The sequence below is a fragment of the Gavia stellata genome, chromosome 10, assembly GCF_030936135.1.
Source record: "Gavia stellata isolate bGavSte3 chromosome 10, bGavSte3.hap2, whole genome shotgun sequence".
NCBI classification, from domain to species: Eukaryota; Metazoa; Chordata; class Aves; order Gaviiformes; family Gaviidae; genus Gavia; species Gavia stellata.
Window position 1 is genome coordinate 17,493,541 of NC_082603.1, and position 18,902 is coordinate 17,512,442.

Consider the following 18,902-nt stretch of genomic DNA (forward strand, 5'->3'; position numbering starts at 1 on the left):
ATCTAGTGATCAGTGAACTGTTAGGCTGCATTACCCCATAACACTGGTCAAGAAGTAGCAGCAGATTATGATCAGCCCCAGTAAAGGTCCTCATTCCCGGACCCACAGTTTCCCCGACTGTCTGCTCAGAGCTCCCTTCTGCTATAGTAGCACATCTCACTTTTCCTCCAGGACCCCTCTCAACCACCAGGATTGTCCAGGCATTGGCAGTGGGATCAGGGGTCAAGGACACTTGGTTTAGGGGTGACCTGAAGAGAAATTGAGGAAGGAGAAGAGCTGGCAGCATGAGGCCTGTTATAGATTCATGGACGTAAATTCTTTGTGACTGTTTTCTGCACACTGGCAGGTGCTAGAGGATCTTTTGCTTTGGTGTAGATTAGAAGTGTGGCACCCCTGCTCCTCTGTCCTGCCACTGTAGGGGTTAATGAAGGTGAGCAGTGGGTGGTATGAGCGTTTACATTGATATACTTGTACTGCTCCAATGTCCATCAGTAAAGTAGTTGTCTGTTTATCTATTGTTCTACAGTTTCTGTGCCATTATTTTAGTTTATCAAGATGTTTTAAAATAAGCTTTTATTTATATTTATTTTTGTAATGGGAAGTCTGAGCTGATCCTGGATCCTGTGGTATTTCTGTACTGCAGAAATGAGCTCTGTGAGTGTACATCAGGAATTCCTGCGAGTCTGTCTTTGTGGATTAGCAGCATACTTGCATGTTACTTCTATAATACTGTATTGCTGCTGATGCTTGCGTTGCTTCTGACAGCCTTGGGTGTTCTGGAGAAATAAATAATCTCAGTGTCACTTCATGCATATTGTATTTTTTTTTCTCTCTTCAGTGACAGCTTGTTTATTGGAAGAGTATTAAAAAAAGACAACTATTGCATCCTCTTTTTTTTGTCATCACAGGTGGCGACAGACAAGGTTGCAGGAAAGCTGAGCTCTACTCTCTCATGGGTGAAGAACACTGTGTCGCACACCGTCAGTCAAATGGCCAGTCAGGTGGCAAGTCCATCTGCCTCATTACACACTACATCCTCCTCTACCACTCTGTCTACACCTGCGTTATCACCATCCTCACCAACACAGCTGAGTCCAGACGACTTAGAATTACTCGCTAAACTTGAGGAACAGAACAGGTGAATGGAAAACTTTTTGGTCTTCAAAGTATAGTAATGAGACTAAAACTGGCTTATTGCAATTTCAGCATAGAGGCTGTTAAAGAGGGGTTACATAAAACTTCATGGCACAACATTTCAATTTCAAGGCCCCAAGGTTGAAGAACTTGTGTTCTTGTGCTATGTTTTTAGAAGTTCTTTTTTTGTGGAACTCTGAAAGGTGTTTTTCTCTCCTGGTTTTACAGGAGTGTTTATAGCTGCCTGTAATCCTAAGAATTTACACTGGAGCCATGTGATTTTTCAGCATCCAATTTCATAGAATCATAGAATCGTTTAGGTTGGAAAAGATCTTTAAGATCATCGAGGTCGACCATATTTAAAATAAAGCATCTCAGGGATGACACTTCCATATAACCTTCTCACCTTCTTAGATCAAAACTGTAATTTCTGTTAGCTTTTTGAAATGTTAAAGATTTCTGAATTCCCTTTTCTCTATTTTTTTCCGCGTCTACCTGGTTCTTCCTTTCCACTATATAACCTGCTCTGTTTAGAGATGGAACAGTGTTCAGCTGTTCTTAATTGCAAGAAATGGTAGATGCATCCTGCTGTTATGCTAATGGTGGCAGATGCATAATGTCTTAATTGCATGAAAAGTAAATTCCTAATCAGTCTCTTCTGTTCATCCTGGCTTTTTTTGTATAGTAAGCAACTGTTTTCTTGTCAGCCTTTCCATGAGAGTATGTTTATCTGCACCATCTACAGTTCAAAATGAAACTTTCAGTTGGATCAGTTGCTCTTGATGTGCACAGTGATTGCAAACTGGCAATCTCACTAAGAAAGAAAATTGGACTCTATGATTTCTTAATGCTGAATTTCCAGAACCTGTATTTATTTGCAGTCTTGAGACAGGAGTTCTAAGTCATCTGGCCCCTTGTAAAATTTGGTTATATCTGACAAGTTTGTTTCAGTAGTTCACGAGAGGTTGACTGTAAAGGAGAACTTGAGCTCCAAATAGGTTTTAGACTAAGCAGATAGCTGCAGGGCTTTGATACCTACTGAAGATTGCTATCCGTTGTGTTGTAGTGAAGTGCAGAGTTTGATAGTTCAGCTCAAACTAGCTTCTGTTCCGGCTTCCGCTAGCATGCTGGACTTTGCACTGAGGCAGTTGAGGTACTTGGGTTTTTTTATTCTGCTGATTCAGTTATGAGGGTAGTAACTTTTAATGGAGAAGAAGAGTAACTGGGAGGAGGAGGGACTAATACCATTGTGTCACCTGGCATGTCTTCTCTCGTGTTTGAACTCTGCAGCCTAATAGCAATACAACTTACAGGGAATTTGTTACATCTGTCTAGTTCTTAACTGAGAATGGAAGGCAGCTTCTAGAACCACCTTGTCCTCTTTTCCTTGTGGTTTATGGGATTGTCTCTCCTTCGAAGATGAACTATATGTAATTTTTGTTGTGCTAGTAGCAAATGAAAAGGTATCAAAAGCAGAAAACAAAGAGTTAGAGTGCTTTTAAGAAAGCTGATTTGCATTTTATCTGAGGCATTCAGCTCTGTTCATGACTAAGTGACTAACTTCTATTTGAAAAGCAGTAACATTTGTTCTTTGGACCACTTATCTCTTCACATCTAGAGTCTTCTCATTAAGCCCTGAAGTTAGACTAGTTTGCTTTTGAAAGAAGAATGTGAGCTTGGGCTTGCTAGCCTTTCTTTTTCAAGTCAGCTTTCTTCATTTAGTAAATAAGCTAGCAAATCATGTCTGGTTTTATTTAATTTCAGCTAGACCTGTTGTTCAAACCCACGGTAGTCTTCTGTGAATTCTAATTAGAGGCTATCCTATCAAGTGTACCTTTTCTCATGAGATACTACACTTTAATACAGAAATTTGATGCTCTTATGCTGGGTGCACCGTAGTTTCAGAACAGTTTGAATCTGTATTTTAGCACAATGGCACTTTGTTGACAAGGAATTGTACTCTGAACACAGGGAACTATATTTTGTTTCTGCTTGCTGGAAGAATTGCTGGTGATGGATATTTTTAAAGGTTTCCTTTTCATTGTTGGCATTTATGTCAATAAGGAGAATATTAATTAGTCAAACAGCTAGAAATTGAAAGAACTCAAATTGTATCAAGCAATGTCTTGTAGCATTCTGTAATCCAATTATACTGAAAGTCTCTGCAGAATAATGAGGTAGCTCGGTCCAGAGTCCTGGTGGATCTGTTTGGCATTAGTAAATCATTTATAAAAGTTTTAGGTGAAAGAAAACAGTGACTGTATGCCACAGAACTCACTACTTACTGTAAAAAGAACTTCCCATTTTCAAGTCTATGGACAATGAATTTATCCAGGTAAGGTCAAATTACAGAAACTTAGCATAACTTCTATAGAAAGCTGTGAAAACTGAAAGTGACTAGTTAGAACCTTGTTTTTATTATTGTAATGTTTATTCTGTGCTTGTTTTTCCTCTGTGATTACTTTGAATTTGATCTTTAGGCACTGTCTCAGATTGAGAGGAGGAATTCCAAACTGTAAATTTTCATTATGGATCTGTATAGGCCAGGTTTCTAAACACTAAAAATGATTTTTTTTTAATTTTCCTCAAAAGATGATTTTCTGCATTCCCTTAATATGGACTAAATAAAAATTGGTCTCAAAAAAGCTTGATTCCCTGCACCGCCCCCCCCCCCCCCAAAGGCACTACTATTTAGCCCTTTCCCAAACAAAATACTACTGCAGAGACTGTACTTGTTGTCTTCATGAATTAAATTACTTTTTTCCCTAACTTCCATAAACACCAGTAGGTGAAAGCTGGGAATAGGGAAACCTAGTATAAATATCTCTATCGTAGCAGAGAGCTTAAAAATTGTAGGTATGCTGAGATTTGTGTACAATCTCAGGTGCAATATAACTCAGGTGATAATTTATTAAATATCTAAAATGTAACCTGAGCTTGCGGAAATGCTGGGGGGCTAGGGGGCAGTTAGCTTTTGTGCAGGTGCATTGAGAAATTATTCAAACAGATCACTGTGTTTTACAGACACTGGAATTCTTGGAAGTTCAAGCACAAATGAAACTCTTGATACAGAAAAACACTTCTTCAAGTTAGTCTGAGTTCTTGCTTTTACCTAACACGTGGTCTGAAAAATCTCCCCTTGCTTATGGGGCTCAATATTAGTTGAGGATAAATAAAGCAAGCCTTTTTGCCCAGCATCCCCAGCTCCTTGCAAAATTGATGGCTGTAGCAACCAGCTAACAGGGAAGACTCTTCAGCAACTTGTCCAGCACTTGGCACATCTTTATGTATACCTTGCTCCCTGAAAACCCCAGACATTCTCACATCTGAACTCCAGGCTTTAATTACACATTCATTAGCTATACTAACCACTGTTGTTGCCTGTTCTTCGTTCTTTAGGTCTGAGATTTTTCCCATGCATTTATAAAACACCATGTTGATTTGTGAACAGTTGTCAGCAAATGTCAGGTGTTTTAAAATTATTCTGTCTGTATTTACACTGTCAATTAAAAAAAATGTAATCAGGTAGATTTTTAGGAGGCTAATTCTTTGTGTTTTCTTTAAAATTACTGTCTCTTTTGCAGTACATTGACATTTGACACTATAATTGAGACTATTTAACTTCTTTATGTTCTTTTTGTCAGTCTTATGCACAACAGCTGTGGGCTTTTTTGTTGCTAGTAAAATCAAAGCCTTCTTGCTGGTACTTACACCTCAAAACAAAACTTGCGCATCTTCCCTGTGCACCTATTAATTTCCAGTTGATGAATGTGTAAAAGAGTGTTGGACTTGTAATGCTTCTGTACTTTCTCGAATTTGATATCTTTATGTACTAAGGACTAGTAGTTCATGAGACCACAAAACACTTGTATTAAAATCTCACTTAGTTTTGTTGATGCATGATGTGACATTTTTATCTGTTTCTTAAAAGGCTGCACTGTGAGCTGTTCTTCTGTCTGCAGAATTACTTATCTTGAGAAGAAACAGCAACATTGATCAGTTCCTCTTTTCAAATTTAGTACAAATGGATGTTGGAAAAAAAACCTGTTCCACTGAACCTTTGGGTGCATTCTTTGTAAAGAGGTTGGAAGAATTGACTTCTAAACAAACAATTAATAGTATGGTCCTGTGATTAGAAGAACTTGAATTTGTTTTTTGTGTGCTTTCTTTGCAGACTTTTGGAAACAGATAGCAAATCCTTGCGATCAGTTAATGGGTCAAGAAGAAATAGTGGATCTTCTCTTGTATCTAGTTCATCAGCTTCTAGCAATCTCAGCCATCTTGAAGAAGACTCATGGATCCTGTGGGGGAGGATTGTGAATGAATGGGAAGATGTACGGAAAAAGAAAGAAAAGCAAGTTAAGGTAGTAGTTGAACACTATTTTTTAGTATATATTTGTCATGTGGTATATATGATACTGTTTTATCTTCCTGTTGGTCTTACTTACTAAAATAAAAAAAAGTAGTAGAAGCTTCCAGTTGAATCTACTTCCATCCCTAAGGTTTAGTTCTTCCTATGTAACTTTACCAGACTTTGATGGTTTTACCTGGTAAATGTCTCTTAGTAAACACATCTGCTTTTCAATATATCTTGAATACTAAAGCTTTCAGTCTACCTCTAATGAGAGATTACCAGGAATACAGGGAAGATTTGCTTCATGTTTCCAAAATGGAATTACTGAAAACCCACTTAAGGGCATCTGATAGCTGGATGCAATGATGATTTCCCTACAGAGCAGCTGTCTCTTTAAAGCATTCTTATTAGAAGAGCTGATAATTCTATTGTATGAGGGTCTGAATTTAGTTTTTTGTGCATGCCAAGTGTGTTTACCCCAGGGATGACCTTAAGCAGAGGAACAAATAGTTTCTAAATTCTGAGTGGATCGGACAAACTTTGACCAGTGTGTGTTCAGTCTGGGTTAGTTGTGGGCTTATAGAGAAGTGGAATTCAATTACACTTTAAATTCAAACTAAAAAGCATCTAGGGCATTTGAACATATCCATGTTTCAAAGGCAGCAAGTACAGCAGTGTGGGATTTTTTTGTTCGTAGGCATGTCTGTTCTGCTTTGGTTCTTTATTGGCTCTAGTCTGTAGTTTTACATGCAGAATACAAATTTCAAGGTCTTTTGAGCAGTTTGAAATGTGTGCGTATGAATAGGTTGTGGGAAGGCAGAACAATGGGCTAAAGTAAAGTATCTTTTATGTGAAGCAGTTGTGAAAAGAGAACATGACTTGAGAGGAAACAAGGGAAGAAAATTAATTCAAGACTTCCTGCATGCATAGGGGAAAAAAGTTTCTGGAAAGGTGTTCCCAAAAGGCCGTGAAAAGAAGGCCACATGAACCTGGCAAGGGAAAGGAGAAATAAGATGGTAATAAGCAGATCTGGTTGCATAGAATTCATCTTAACTGCCTGCATTTGAACATTTACAAGTGTCACAAATATCGCTTGTCTTTACAGCTGGCCCAGTATAATTTGGGGAGTATTTGACTAACTTTCAGTAAAGATTTAATTATATTGCTAGTGAGTTTTCCTTTGCTGGTTAAATAATTCTCAATATTTTTTTTGTTTCTATTTTGTTTGTTGAAAGTCAGCCTAAACTGTCATTCTGCGTTTATGATGGAATACCAGAACATCCATACCTATTTCCTGATTGTGCTTGTAGGTATGACTTTAGCAGCATGGGTATCTTTTTGTCTTGGCTGTAAAAGCTGGTCTTAAGTTATTAGCTATCTGGTAAGTTTTTTAAATTTTAGGCATAGGTGTATATACCTTCCTGCATAGGTGATATGTTCCATCCATTCCAGAACTCGCTTCCTCTTTATGGCGGGATTCTGAAGGATGACCTAAGTCCTGCTTTTCAGTGTGCATAATACTGTGTAGAGTAGTATCATTTTCCTGCTGCTTAGTAGGTGCGTTTTCCTGCTGTTCCTTTAGGAATGTTGGAGGGATTAACCCTGTCAAGCAGGTTCATGGTAACTTAAAGCAAAAAACCACTTGCCAATGCTTCGTTATTAGTAGCCCTTGAGGGTTTAGGTGACTTATCTACAGTATGATAGTGCATTGTTGACAAATGATAGCTAGTGACGGATGTGGAAAGCTGATGTGTTAGGGTTGTTGTCTTGGAGTGGTAAATCTTTAGGAAATAACACAGGGTGTTGTAGTTGTGTCGTAGACAGGATGAATAGTTGAAGTGGCATTATTAGGATGGTTCTGAAGAAGGCTGGAGATCTTAGGGATATTAAAAAATGGAGGTCAGTGATGCAAAACTGCAGTAGAGTTCAAGCTTAATAAAAGTTATCACTGTTGCATTAACTAATCTTAATGTTTGGAGAAGTGGGAGCAATATTTGGAACAAACAGGAGAAAGAGGAATCTTTGCAGAATAGGAGATTACTCTGGCTTCAGAATAAATACAAGTGGAAGAAACTATATCCTTTAGGAGACAGAATACTTGATAACAGTTCTTAAGGTACAAAAAATTGTTAAAGGAACCCTGTTGTCTTGAAGAGACAATCTTCTAGGTCAGGCTGATCCTAGTTGCAGAAAGTACCACCACTAAGACAATCTGTAAACTTCCTGAATCATACTTTTTTTTTTCTCAGTTTTCAGATCAAACAACAAGACTACTTTCTGCTTGTGCTTTCTGAAAAGACAGGTATCAGGTTATTAGATCTATTGATCTGGGAAGGTTTGAATTGTGTAATATCTAGCTGATTTTTTTTTCCTAGGGAAGAGAAAGTAAATTTAGTTAATTCAGTAGATATAAACAATGTTTTCTTGGTCTGGTGTCTGAAACTACATTTTAAATACTTTCTTAAAGTATTGGAAATACTGGCACATCAGAGAAATTAAACACAACTTGTCAAATGACTTCTGATAGTAGTACTGTGCAATTTTTTTGTTGCAGTTGGCTGTGCTACAGTTAGTTCTACTTCTTATCATTTACCTGTCTTGGAAATAATTTTTAATTGGTGATTTATTATATCTCAATCACTACAAATATAATTAAGTGTGTTGTCTTCAGTCATCTTTTGTGAAATATAATAATAACTATTAAATTCGGGCTAATGGGAGTTCTTGTTGAAAATTACTTGAATATTCACTTTTTGAAGTAGTTTACTACAAGTAGGGGACTACTTTCATTAGCTAATTTAGTCACTAAAAATGATTGAGTCTCCTTTTGTTAGCTAACAATCTATCACACTAAAATTGAGGTTTACACATTATAAACTGTATGACTGGTTTGTGACATGATGTAAATGTTTTCTGAAGTTGTGAGGAACTTCATTTGTTGAAGTGTTTTGTTCTTCAGGCTTATGTTTATATTTTCAGGAAATATAAATGAATTTATGTCTTTTTTGCACTTCAGGAGCTTGTTCGAAAAGGGATACCTCATCATTTCAGAGCAATTGTTTGGCAACTTTTATGCAGTGCTCAGAGCATGCCAATTAAGGATCAGTATTCAGAGCTTTTGAAAATGACATCTCCTTGTGAGAAGTTAATAAGAAGGGACATAGCTAGAACATACCCTGAACATGATTTTTTTAAAGAAAAAGACAGCCTTGGACAGGAGGTCTTGTTCAATGTAATGAAGGTAAGTCAGTATTTCAGCCCTTGAAAATACATTAGCAAGAACGTGCACAGAGTTTGGAAAATAAAATATTTGCCTTTTGAACTTGCATCCGTTTCATGTGTTAAGTTTTTTGAACGTACTCCACTTGACACTGGAATGGTTTAACAAATTACATTCCAGTTTCAAAGACAGCTTTCAAATACGGTTTTCCTATAGCTAATGGTTTTACTTTGTAAGAGATTTAAAAAACTTGCTAGGTTTGCATTAAAACAGTCACATGCTAACTGCTGATAGTATAATGGAATAAAGCATGACATGAAGTAAACAATGTTGACCCAGACAAGAACATTGTAAATCAGAACTAGCATTCAGTTTTGAAGTGTTTCTGAACCTGCAAGTGGTAGCAGCAAATAGCAGGTACAAGCTAATGTGCAGTTGTTACAGTGCCCGAGCACAAAATGAGAATGCCACCATAAATTAAGTTTGCATTATTTTGTCTTCATTGTACTAGAGCTTAAACTTTGAAAGACTTTTCCATACAACATAGTTTCAACAGAAAAGTTTGCAGGTTTCCAATTTGTAGTAACTTCCATAACTCTAACATGAAGATGTAACATGCATGATCACCGCATTTCCTCCACCTGTAAAAAAAAAAAAAACCTGCAGCACAGATTTTTCTGAAAAGAACTGTTGTTTCTTTGTCAGGTCTGTCTCCTATAAAAGTAGTAGCCTTGTGCAGTTTGTATGCCAGCTGTCTCTGTTATCATTTGGCAAATTCCTGTAGTTGAAAACTGCATGTTTGTGTTTTCTTTTTTTTTAGGTATGCCTTAGTTTTAGTTTTGTAGGCTATCACAGAGCAGAGTTCATACCCCTTTGTAGCAGCAGGTAGCAACTAGAATATCTGACTAAAACTTCTGAATAGAATGTCTGTCCTCGCTGGATTTGGGAGAGGAGGAGTAAGTTATTAGCAAAATAACGCATGAACTATGATTACTTTTTACTAATAATGAGGTTTTAATTCTTGAGAGTTTTAAAACTTTATTTCCTAGGCTTATTCTTTGGTGGATCGTGAGGTTGGATACTGTCAAGGAAGTGCTTTTATAGTTGGATTACTGCTTATGCAGGTAAATGTGATATTAAAAATATGTGAACCTTTAAAAGCCCTGCTAGAATGCATAATATATCATGGTGGTTTATTGGGAATTTTTATAATAGTTTTCCGTAGTCATTTTGTTACAATGGAATTGTCAAGGGCAGCTTTTTACTCTGCAAATCAAATTAGATTTATTCTCTATGGTTCTATTTGCCAAGAAAGATACTATCTTGGAGTGGGAGAATACATGTATTTCTCAGAGCTAAGGTAGGATTGCAGACTTGCAAGCTATTTTGGTGAATGTTGTTTTAGCTATTAATGAACTTCTTATTTCAGTTCTACTGTATTGAATCTCCTCAGAGTTCAAATGGAATTTCACAGTTAATTTTATAATCTTAAAAGCTGCCTTTGTACTACTGCCTTTTGTTTCATGACAAAGTAGGGTATATTGTAAGAAATTTGCAGACCTCCATTTCAGTTTAGAAATCACTTGATAGAATTCAATATATACAAAAGTTCATTACACTATTTGGTTGTAAATCCCTTAAACCAAAAAACTAACAACCCAAAACAAAAAAAACCCCACCACGCACATGCAAAAAACCCCAACCCTAAACCCTCCCAGGCACTTACTCTGATATCCTTACATTTGTCCAGAGTTTTTACTGTGCTTTTTTACTTTTAATTATAGATGCCAGAAGAAGAGGCATTTTGTGTGTTTGTTAAATTAATGCAAGATTACAGACTACGAGAACTCTTTAAACCAAGCATGGCTGAACTGGGCCTTTGTATGTACCAGTTTGAATGCATGATACAGGTACATACAAAATTAATAAAACTTCAGTAACTATTAATAAGGAACTTGGGAATTACAGCTCAAGAGCAGGCATTTTGGTTGGCTAATAGGCTGTTCTCTTGACAGTACCTAGTTTCAGAACTTCAGAAGTAAATGCATGTGGCTCTGTGGTCTACTTTTTTAACCTTTGGCAGACAGTGACTGGCTTTAAACACTGAAGCATGAGGATTTGTATTGCTGCAGTTTAAGTATATGAATGTCTAACTCTGGATTGAAGATTCTGAAAGTCAGTGTCTTCATAGTCTATGTATAGCTATTTTAAAAAACAGAAACTGGGAGATACGCTCATATGTAGAGTTAAAATTTTGTTCAGATTTGGGACACAGAAGACGTTTTCTTCCTGGTTAGGCTCATAGAGAGAAATAGGTTTGTGTTTTGTGATCCAGTTCCTAACAAGATGATTGGGGTGGGATGTTAGGTAGCAAATAAGACACAGGTCTCTAGTGATACCCTAGATCTTTCCAGCTCTTTTTTTGTAGCCCACTCTAGATGTAACTCAGGTATTTACAAACCTGTGATTTCCTGTTAGGATCAGGGAGTATTTTTGTGATCTGTGCTTTGCAGGGTAGAAGTGTTGTAGGGCATTCTATATTGGAACTTCTGTTGCATGGTTCTTGATAATGATGAGTAATATCTTTTCTAGTCCTGTGTTACAAAGCTGTTGTCTGTACTAAATATGAATTATTTTCTTTTTTTATTCAAAATTTGTCAAAAACATGGACACACTAAAACTACCAGCAGAAACTTAATGTATATTTTTTCTTCCTCTTCTTTTCCAGGAGCATCTTCCGGAGCTTTATGTGCACTTTCAGTCTCAGAGTTTCCACACTTCTATGTATGCGTCATCATGGTTTTTAACTATATTCCTTACAACTTTTCCACTACCAATTGCAACAAGAATATTTGATATATTTATGTCTGAGGTAACTACTCAATACTCATATAATCCATTTCAAGAGTAGCTGTTAAAAGCAGTTATTTAGGTAGTGATATAAATCCCGTTATGATGGGCAAATCTCAAATACTCTTGCTTTTTAGTCCTTCTGCTTATCAGATTATTGTGTAGGGGATGATGTCTGCGTATGTAATTTGTCAAGGAAGAGCAACTAAATCTTTGAATGTAGATAGTGTATGCAACTTTGTACTCTAAGCCTATTGAAGAGTTACCAAATCTGTCAGGTCTGGATGCAATGCAATAGCATTGCATACAACAGGGACATCAGTTATTCAGTATTATAGTAAGTTCAGGGTGGATAGTAATGCTGCTTTCAGGCTAAAGTTAAAGCTCCATGGGGATATGCAGGCCAAGAAGAGGGAGTGTTGGCACCTTCTGTTGTCCAGACAGTGAACAGTAGCTCAAGAAATTTATAGAACTAGTCAGTGTCACTACCATGAAGACACCTAAGTCATGTTTAGGATTAGAGCTTTGCATGGTTATAACTAGTAACAAACCAAAGCTTATGGTCCATTTATGGTCTTTCTCTACAATCATCTTTTAGAAAATAGTGAGTCAAAGGTGGATCCTTTCAGCTTCCACTCAAGGATATCCAAGATAGTATATATGAGTGAGACATTCCCTTGTATCTGTTTAAATAGTTTAACTGCACTGTACCATGTCTGAAATAAAAATGGCTTTTTTAAGAAGTACCTGGCAGTTTTTGTACTAGATAGATTTAAAACTTTTGATAAAGCTGACATAGAGAACACCTGTTGCTCAAGAGTTTTTACCTCACCACTAGCCTCTCTGAGGGCGGGGTCTGGCATCAGGACAAATAGCCGGACTACTTGTCCTTGAGACAAAATAAGAAAGCCAGAACCAATTTGTTGAGAAATATTTTTCAGTAGCCCTTTTGCTTGTTTGAGAAACTGAGTGAGATTTCCAACATTAGTAAATAGTAGAATTGTTCTGTACTGTTGACAATGCTATGAATAATTGCTGGATATTTCTTAACTTCTGTTTTCAGGGTTTAGAGATAGTATTTCGAGTAGGTTTAGCAGTACTTCAGATGAACCAAGCAGAATTACTGCAACTTGACATGGAAGGAATGTTACAGGTAAATTAAGGTTATAATAATTGTAAGAGATGTTTGAAATGCATAGTGTGTGTATTTCCTTGCAGGTATTAATTATATGTAATCTTGTGCTCTGATTGCTTTTAGCACTTTCAAAAGGTCATTCCACATCAGTTTGACAGTGGTCCAGACAAATTAATCCAAGCATCTTACCAAGTCAAATACAATGCAAAAAAGATGAAAAAGTAGGTATAACATTTTGAGAAAATAGATTATACTGTTGCTAAGAGCTACTGTTTGTTTATCTTTAAAACTAGTTATTCAGTATTTCATTTTGAATTTTCCATCCTTAAATTTTTTAGTGTTTTATATTATGAACAGTTAAAACTGAAGTTCTGTGTGCAAGAAAACTCTTCTAAAGCATTATTTGCCATTTTTCTTAAATAAAATAAAGCTATACCTCATTTATAAAAATAACCTAAAAAGCTTTCTTTAAAAGCTGCAAGTTATGGGGAATTACAGCTGTTCTGTAAGCAGGATCTGAATAGAAAAAGTGGGGTGTGGGGTTGTGTGTGGTTTTTTGGGAGGGGGGGATTGTTTGGTTTTTTGAGGGTGAAGTAAGGAAAGGAGGTTAAACTTCATGATCTGGCCTAAATTCTTAAGACTTTAGTTCTCAGTAACTGGAAAAGTATTCACAGTGCTAAAGAGTGCATGTATGGTCAAGATTAGTGCTGTTGAAAACATAAATTGATGAAACTTTGTAACACCGTTGATAATTGTAAAATAACTTTCATTTGGGGCTTGAAATCCTGAGCATAATGCTACTTTTTTTTTAAGCTTAGTTGCATGTGTTCTCTTGTGCCTTTGGTAAATTATGTTTTGATAAGCGAAGCTGCACATATTGTGCTCTTCCAGGGTTAAGTTTGGCGATTCTCCAGTTGGTTGTAATATATTGTACATTCACTGTTATTGCGCTGCAGATTGTGCTAGGGTCTTTCAAGTTGAATTTGCCAATCCTTCTGTCAGTGGCCTATGGTCAATGCTGTAGAGTGAGCAGTCTTCTCTAAAACAGAAGTAATACCAAAGCTTTCAGGACAAACATTTTCTGTGAAAGCCAGTATAAGTGTATGTAGTTCAAAATCCTACCATTCTGAGTCTAAACTTCCTTGGTTGTCTTCTGTAGAGGCCTTGTATATCTCAGCTTGTTACTTCTTGTTGCCACCTTTTTCAGTTGGGACAATTTTGTGGTTTGCTGGAGAGAGGCTGAAATAGTTTTATATGTTTAAGATTCTTGTCTCAAATCTCTCTTCATCTTTCTGTCTTCCAGGCTTTCCAAGCTCTTTTTTCTTTTGGCTGAATCTATTGAATTGATTATTGTATAATTACATAGAGTGGTTGTTACAGAGTAGCTCCAAATCATTGCCACTGTAAATGTATACAAGCAAGCACCTGCACTTCAGAGTGCTGATTCAGAGTCTGTTCATATCTACAGAAGTATTTGTGTTTAAATACAGTTCTAAGGTCCAGTCTAAATATTTACAGCAGTGCATTTCAAGTGGCCACTTAAACAGAGGAAATATCAATAATCTGTATCTCTGTTCTGCTGTTGTTTGTTAGGTATTACACCAACAAGTAAATTAACCGCAATTTTTCTAATCATAATTTACTATTTGTAATTTTTAGGTTAGAAAAGGAATACACTACAATAAAGACAAAAGAAATGGAAGAACAAGTTGAAATTAAAGTAAGAGATCCTCAATGAATTTATTTATGGATCAGTTTAATTCCTAGATGTGGGGTTACATATTTGATCTGTATATGTAGCAGGACATGTAATTGAGGTACCCAAATTCTTTTCTTTCAGCATTTGTATTTGGGATGTCTGTTCATAAAGGACACTTACAGTGAAATTACTGAGATTTCTGGTGGACGTTTAAAGAAAAATCTTTGATGGAGACATGCTGTACTTAGTTTTCGTTGTTTTCTGCTGACTAAAGCTTGGCCTCATTTATCAGAGGTTCTGAATATGCTGGTTTAGATGTAGGTGTCCCACATAGGAGGCTTGTAACACACATGTTAAGATAGACTTTATCAGAATGCACTTCAGTGGTGTGTCATTGATTTTGAGATCTTGATTTTTCTTATGCATTGGAGTGAAGATCGAGTGTTTCTGTCTGCAGTCGCTTTTTCTTTTGGAGCTTCTGCAATTGATACATAATGTGGAAAAACCTCACCCTGCGAGTGCAGTTAGTTTTCCTTTTACTAACTGACCTACTTCCTGTATTTACTTAATCACCGAATCTTTTTGCTTTTGTGACATAAATAGGCTTTTGCTGCTTTTTTTTTCTTTTTCACATTTTTTTCCACAGCATGGTGTTTGATCTGGATTTGATTACTTGAGTCATGTTTTTAGCCAGTTCCATGAGAAAAGGTGATGAGAGAAATGATAGGCAAGTGTAGTGCACAAAGCTTAGGAGAGGGAGCGAATTACAGCCTGCCTTCTTCCCGTCCACTGCTAGTCATTTTGCCTTTCAATATCAGTTTCTAAGGCATCGGTTCTTCACAAAAATTCAGTGGCATGCACCTAGGAGCACAAAGGTGTTCCAGGTTTTTCAGGCAGTTTGTTATTGTTATAACAGGCAGCGAGGCAGTTAGCAGCATTAGGACCTGCTGTAATGGCATCTCAAATCAGAAGATTTGCAGGACTCAGATGACAGCTCTCTGCAGAACAGGACAGAATAAAATCATTTGGAAGACAACTGTAACTTTGGTTTCTAGTATTTTAACTTATTTAAAATCCTTCCCTGCACAAAAAAACAACCCAACAAAACCAACACAAAAACCCCAACCAACCAAGCCCAACAACCCAAAGCTGCCAATTTCTAGGCCCTGCTTTGGGACCTTATATAAACCATTTCTGACTTACTCTCCTCTGCGAAGAAGCTCTGCTATTTTAGGGAGATGGAAAAAACAAGCCCATTGAGTCTGCCTCTTGGCCTGGCAGAATAAAACATTACTGAACTGATGTCCATGGCCTTATTCTTAGGGATACAGATCTCTTCTATCTGAATGCTGACTGCTAAAATTTATAGGAAATGCACTGGTAAAATATGTGATTCAGTACAGTTCTTATTTCTGGGGCATCTGAGGTAAATAATTATCAGTGTAACCGTACAGATTAAATAAATATTATTACATAATTAAATATAAATTATTGGGCGGAAAAGGAAGGAAACCTTGTAGCTATCTCATTAGCCTATCCTAGTGCGGGAGTGCACTTCCATGTCCCTTAACTATGAAGACTGTGTTTGGCTTGTTTATGAAGAGGAGGCTGTCAAGTCTAATGCGTGGTTATGCCCTGTGGTTCACCTGCAGACATACTGCTTTCATCTAATGCAACACAGATGCTTTCGTATAACACAACTTCTTCTCATCTTTGCTGTGTCAACAAGCTGTTCAAACTCATATTTTGAGTCAGTACATCACACAAAAGGATGTTAAAAAGGTCACTGATTATTTTTGTATTTATATTGATTTTCATAGATGAGATAAAAACATTGTTAGCTTTCTTGGCTTTTATCAGACTTGCAATTCATAGCTTGAGAAATACAATTCTGAACTGTTTACCTTCCAGAGGTTAAGAACTGAAAACAGACTCCTAAAACAGCGCATCGAAACATTAGAAAAAGTAAGTATGTTGGTGATTACATTTAATCTGTGTTAATTTATACTTAAATTGATGGCAATTTTATTATATGAAACGGGAATCTCAGAATTATAGCTTACTGTTTTTCCTGCTGATCTATGGTGTTTACTAACTGCTTAGCCAAATAGCATGGCAATAACAAAGTAATTAGGGTCAGTGCTTGTAAGTATTTAAGGTTATGTCCGACTCTTAGTGAATATGAAATCAAACATTTTGACATACCCAACTCTTGTTGTACTGTTTTCTTTCTGAATTAGAAGCATCTGTTCAAAGTCCAGAAGACTACATGAAATAGTGGACTGCTTGGGTGGAAAAGAGGTTATTGTGAGAGAATCCTCAGTTTTGAAAATCTGAAGTTGCTGGGTGTTTTTACGTAAGAGCAAGATGACAGACCTACCAATGACCAGAGAGAGACGGAAATGAAAGCAGATTATTTGATCACTAGCAAATACAGCAGTAGAAGGGTGTTGTTGCAGGATTCACATTCAGTACAGGAAGTCTGCTGCCATTAGTTTGTTTTACATAGTTTTGAATTATTGTCGCAATTTTGGGTACATGGTGGGGAGAATATCTTTTAAGACTTGTTTCTCAGAGATTGAGTGTGGAATAGGGTTTTGTTAGGCCTCTTTGTAACTGGATGTAACTTTAAAAGTCTGCATGATAACTGTTGTCAATACATTGCCAACACGCAGGCATTGTTCTCCAATGGCCTCTCCTATATTCTGGTATCGTGCTTCCTGTGACAGATTGCATTTGAGCTGGTCTGCTCTAGAATGAGAACATTCTTGTCCAGCTTAACCATGAATAGCACCTATCTTTCAACAAATGAAACTGAATGCTCCTGTGAGTTGCAAACAGTTGTTCATGTTTCACAGGAAGAAAATGGTAAAGATACAATTTAGAGTGACAACTGAAAGAGGTCACACTTCAGATGTTAAATCCATTGGATAAACAGTCAATCTATGTCAAATTCTAATTAATTGATTTCTGAATTTAGTTTGGAAAAATGCACATAATGAGGACATATTGTGAAAGTTGTGATCAAAAATACAATGTTATAAACAAATTTTTTTCTAATATTGAAGTACTGATAAAATTAACGGGAAAGAACAGACTCTTTTTAAGAAGTTTGAAGCTGTAGTGAATCACTTCAATGCTCTTGGCAAATTTATAATAGTAAATATCCCTGTTTTATACTTAACTTGCAGAGGTTTGAAATCTAGAAAGTCCATGACAAACTGCCAGACGTTAGTGCTTTTGCAAATTCTGTACTTAAAATTTCAGAATTCATTTTCAGAGTATTCCATTCTGCCTGGAATTAGAACATTCAAAATGGGAAAATACTACCTATTAATAAGAATTTCTGAAGATCATTATCATCTGAAAAACAGATCATAGTGTGAACGAACACATTCAGTTCTTCCATTGGAAAATTACTTTTATTTTAAAATATTTTTTCCTCATCCTAACCTATATCATTTAGTTGTGATTTCCTTAGCGTACCTTAATGACAAACATCTTACCTTAACTTTGAAGTAATAGCTCTTATCAACCAGTTTGAACTTCAATTTTAATAAAAGTTCCAAGGACAAAGATGGTCTGTGAATAGATGTGTTCTCTGTTGTAGAATCTGCAAAAATCGCCTGCTTTCAAGAGTGATAGAGTAGAAATTAAATAAATGTGCAACTGGGGCGGGGGGGGGGGGGGCGCGGAACATAGTGCTTGTTAGTGTGCATAAATGAAAATTTCTTTCTTGCAAAACTTAGGCAAGGAAAGAGAATCTATGAACTCCTGAATGGAGTTACTGCAAGAGTTCAGTAGAACAAAGTATTAGCTGTCATAGTTGAAATTTTCTACTTGTGTCTGTCAGTTTGCACCATTTAACTTTTCTGCTTCATCTTTTTGGAAGCTTTAGTTCTGCATGAATGCCGCAGTGCTTAGTGGATTTTCCTTTGTGCTCAAATTATGCCTTCCCTTCATGTTGTGGATGGACCATACACCACATCTTGCATCTATCTCCTAGATTGTATCAGATAATATATCAGTAATTTTTGTCAATTAGGGAAGCAAGCCATTCAGATAAAAATAGCCAATTTTGTGTAGGTGGATTCTAAGCGTTATAGAAATCTGGCTTTGAGACCTTCTTGTATCAAAGATGGACTTCGTTAAATCTACTTCAGAAAAGGCTGCTTCCTGGGACTTTCAGGCTGAGTTGCCTTAATTTATATGAAGAGTTGCTAATTTTGCAAATAGAGTTTGTACAGAAAATGGGTAGAATTTGGGCATTTTCTTTCTCTGAGCTCTTGTCTTTTTTGTCACTATTATCACCCCTTTGTTTTTTGGTTTTTCTTTTCCTTATTCCTCTCTGAATTTTTGCTTTGTAGGAAAGTGCTTCCTTGGCAGATAGATTGATACAGGTATAGTCTTTTACTGTATAACTCTCTTCCTACTCTCAAAAAACCCCGAACTGCTTTAATGCATGCATATTTGCATGCTGTACTCTATCCCTGGCTTGCTGATTTGGAAT

At 36.6% G+C, this 18,902-nt stretch overlaps 1 protein-coding gene across 3 annotated transcripts in view; it reads left to right on the forward strand.

Moving 5' to 3' along the window:
• Positions 1–18,902, forward strand: part of EVI5 (ecotropic viral integration site 5) — an 85,617-nt gene that overhangs the window by 12,525 nt on the left and 54,190 nt on the right. Inside the window, exons 2-12 of one of the 3 annotated variants that reach the window (XM_059822258.1) lie at positions 909–1,138; positions 5,309–5,498; positions 8,505–8,729; positions 9,758–9,832; positions 10,493–10,618; positions 11,437–11,580; positions 12,622–12,711; positions 12,817–12,914; positions 14,353–14,413; positions 16,304–16,357; positions 18,760–18,792. In XM_059822258.1, coding sequence (XP_059678241.1) covers positions 990–1,138; positions 5,309–5,498; positions 8,505–8,729; positions 9,758–9,832; positions 10,493–10,618; positions 11,437–11,580; positions 12,622–12,711; positions 12,817–12,914; positions 14,353–14,413; positions 16,304–16,357; positions 18,760–18,792 — 1,245 coding nt within the window. In that variant the 5' untranslated portion in view covers positions 909–989. Of the gene's footprint in view, positions 1–908; positions 1,139–5,308; positions 5,499–8,504; positions 8,730–9,757; positions 9,833–10,492; positions 10,619–11,436; positions 11,581–12,621; positions 12,712–12,816; positions 12,915–14,352; positions 14,414–16,303; positions 16,358–18,759; positions 18,793–18,902 lie in introns of those variants that run through there. The other 2 variants (XM_059822257.1, XM_059822256.1) reach the window with 2 other exon arrangements.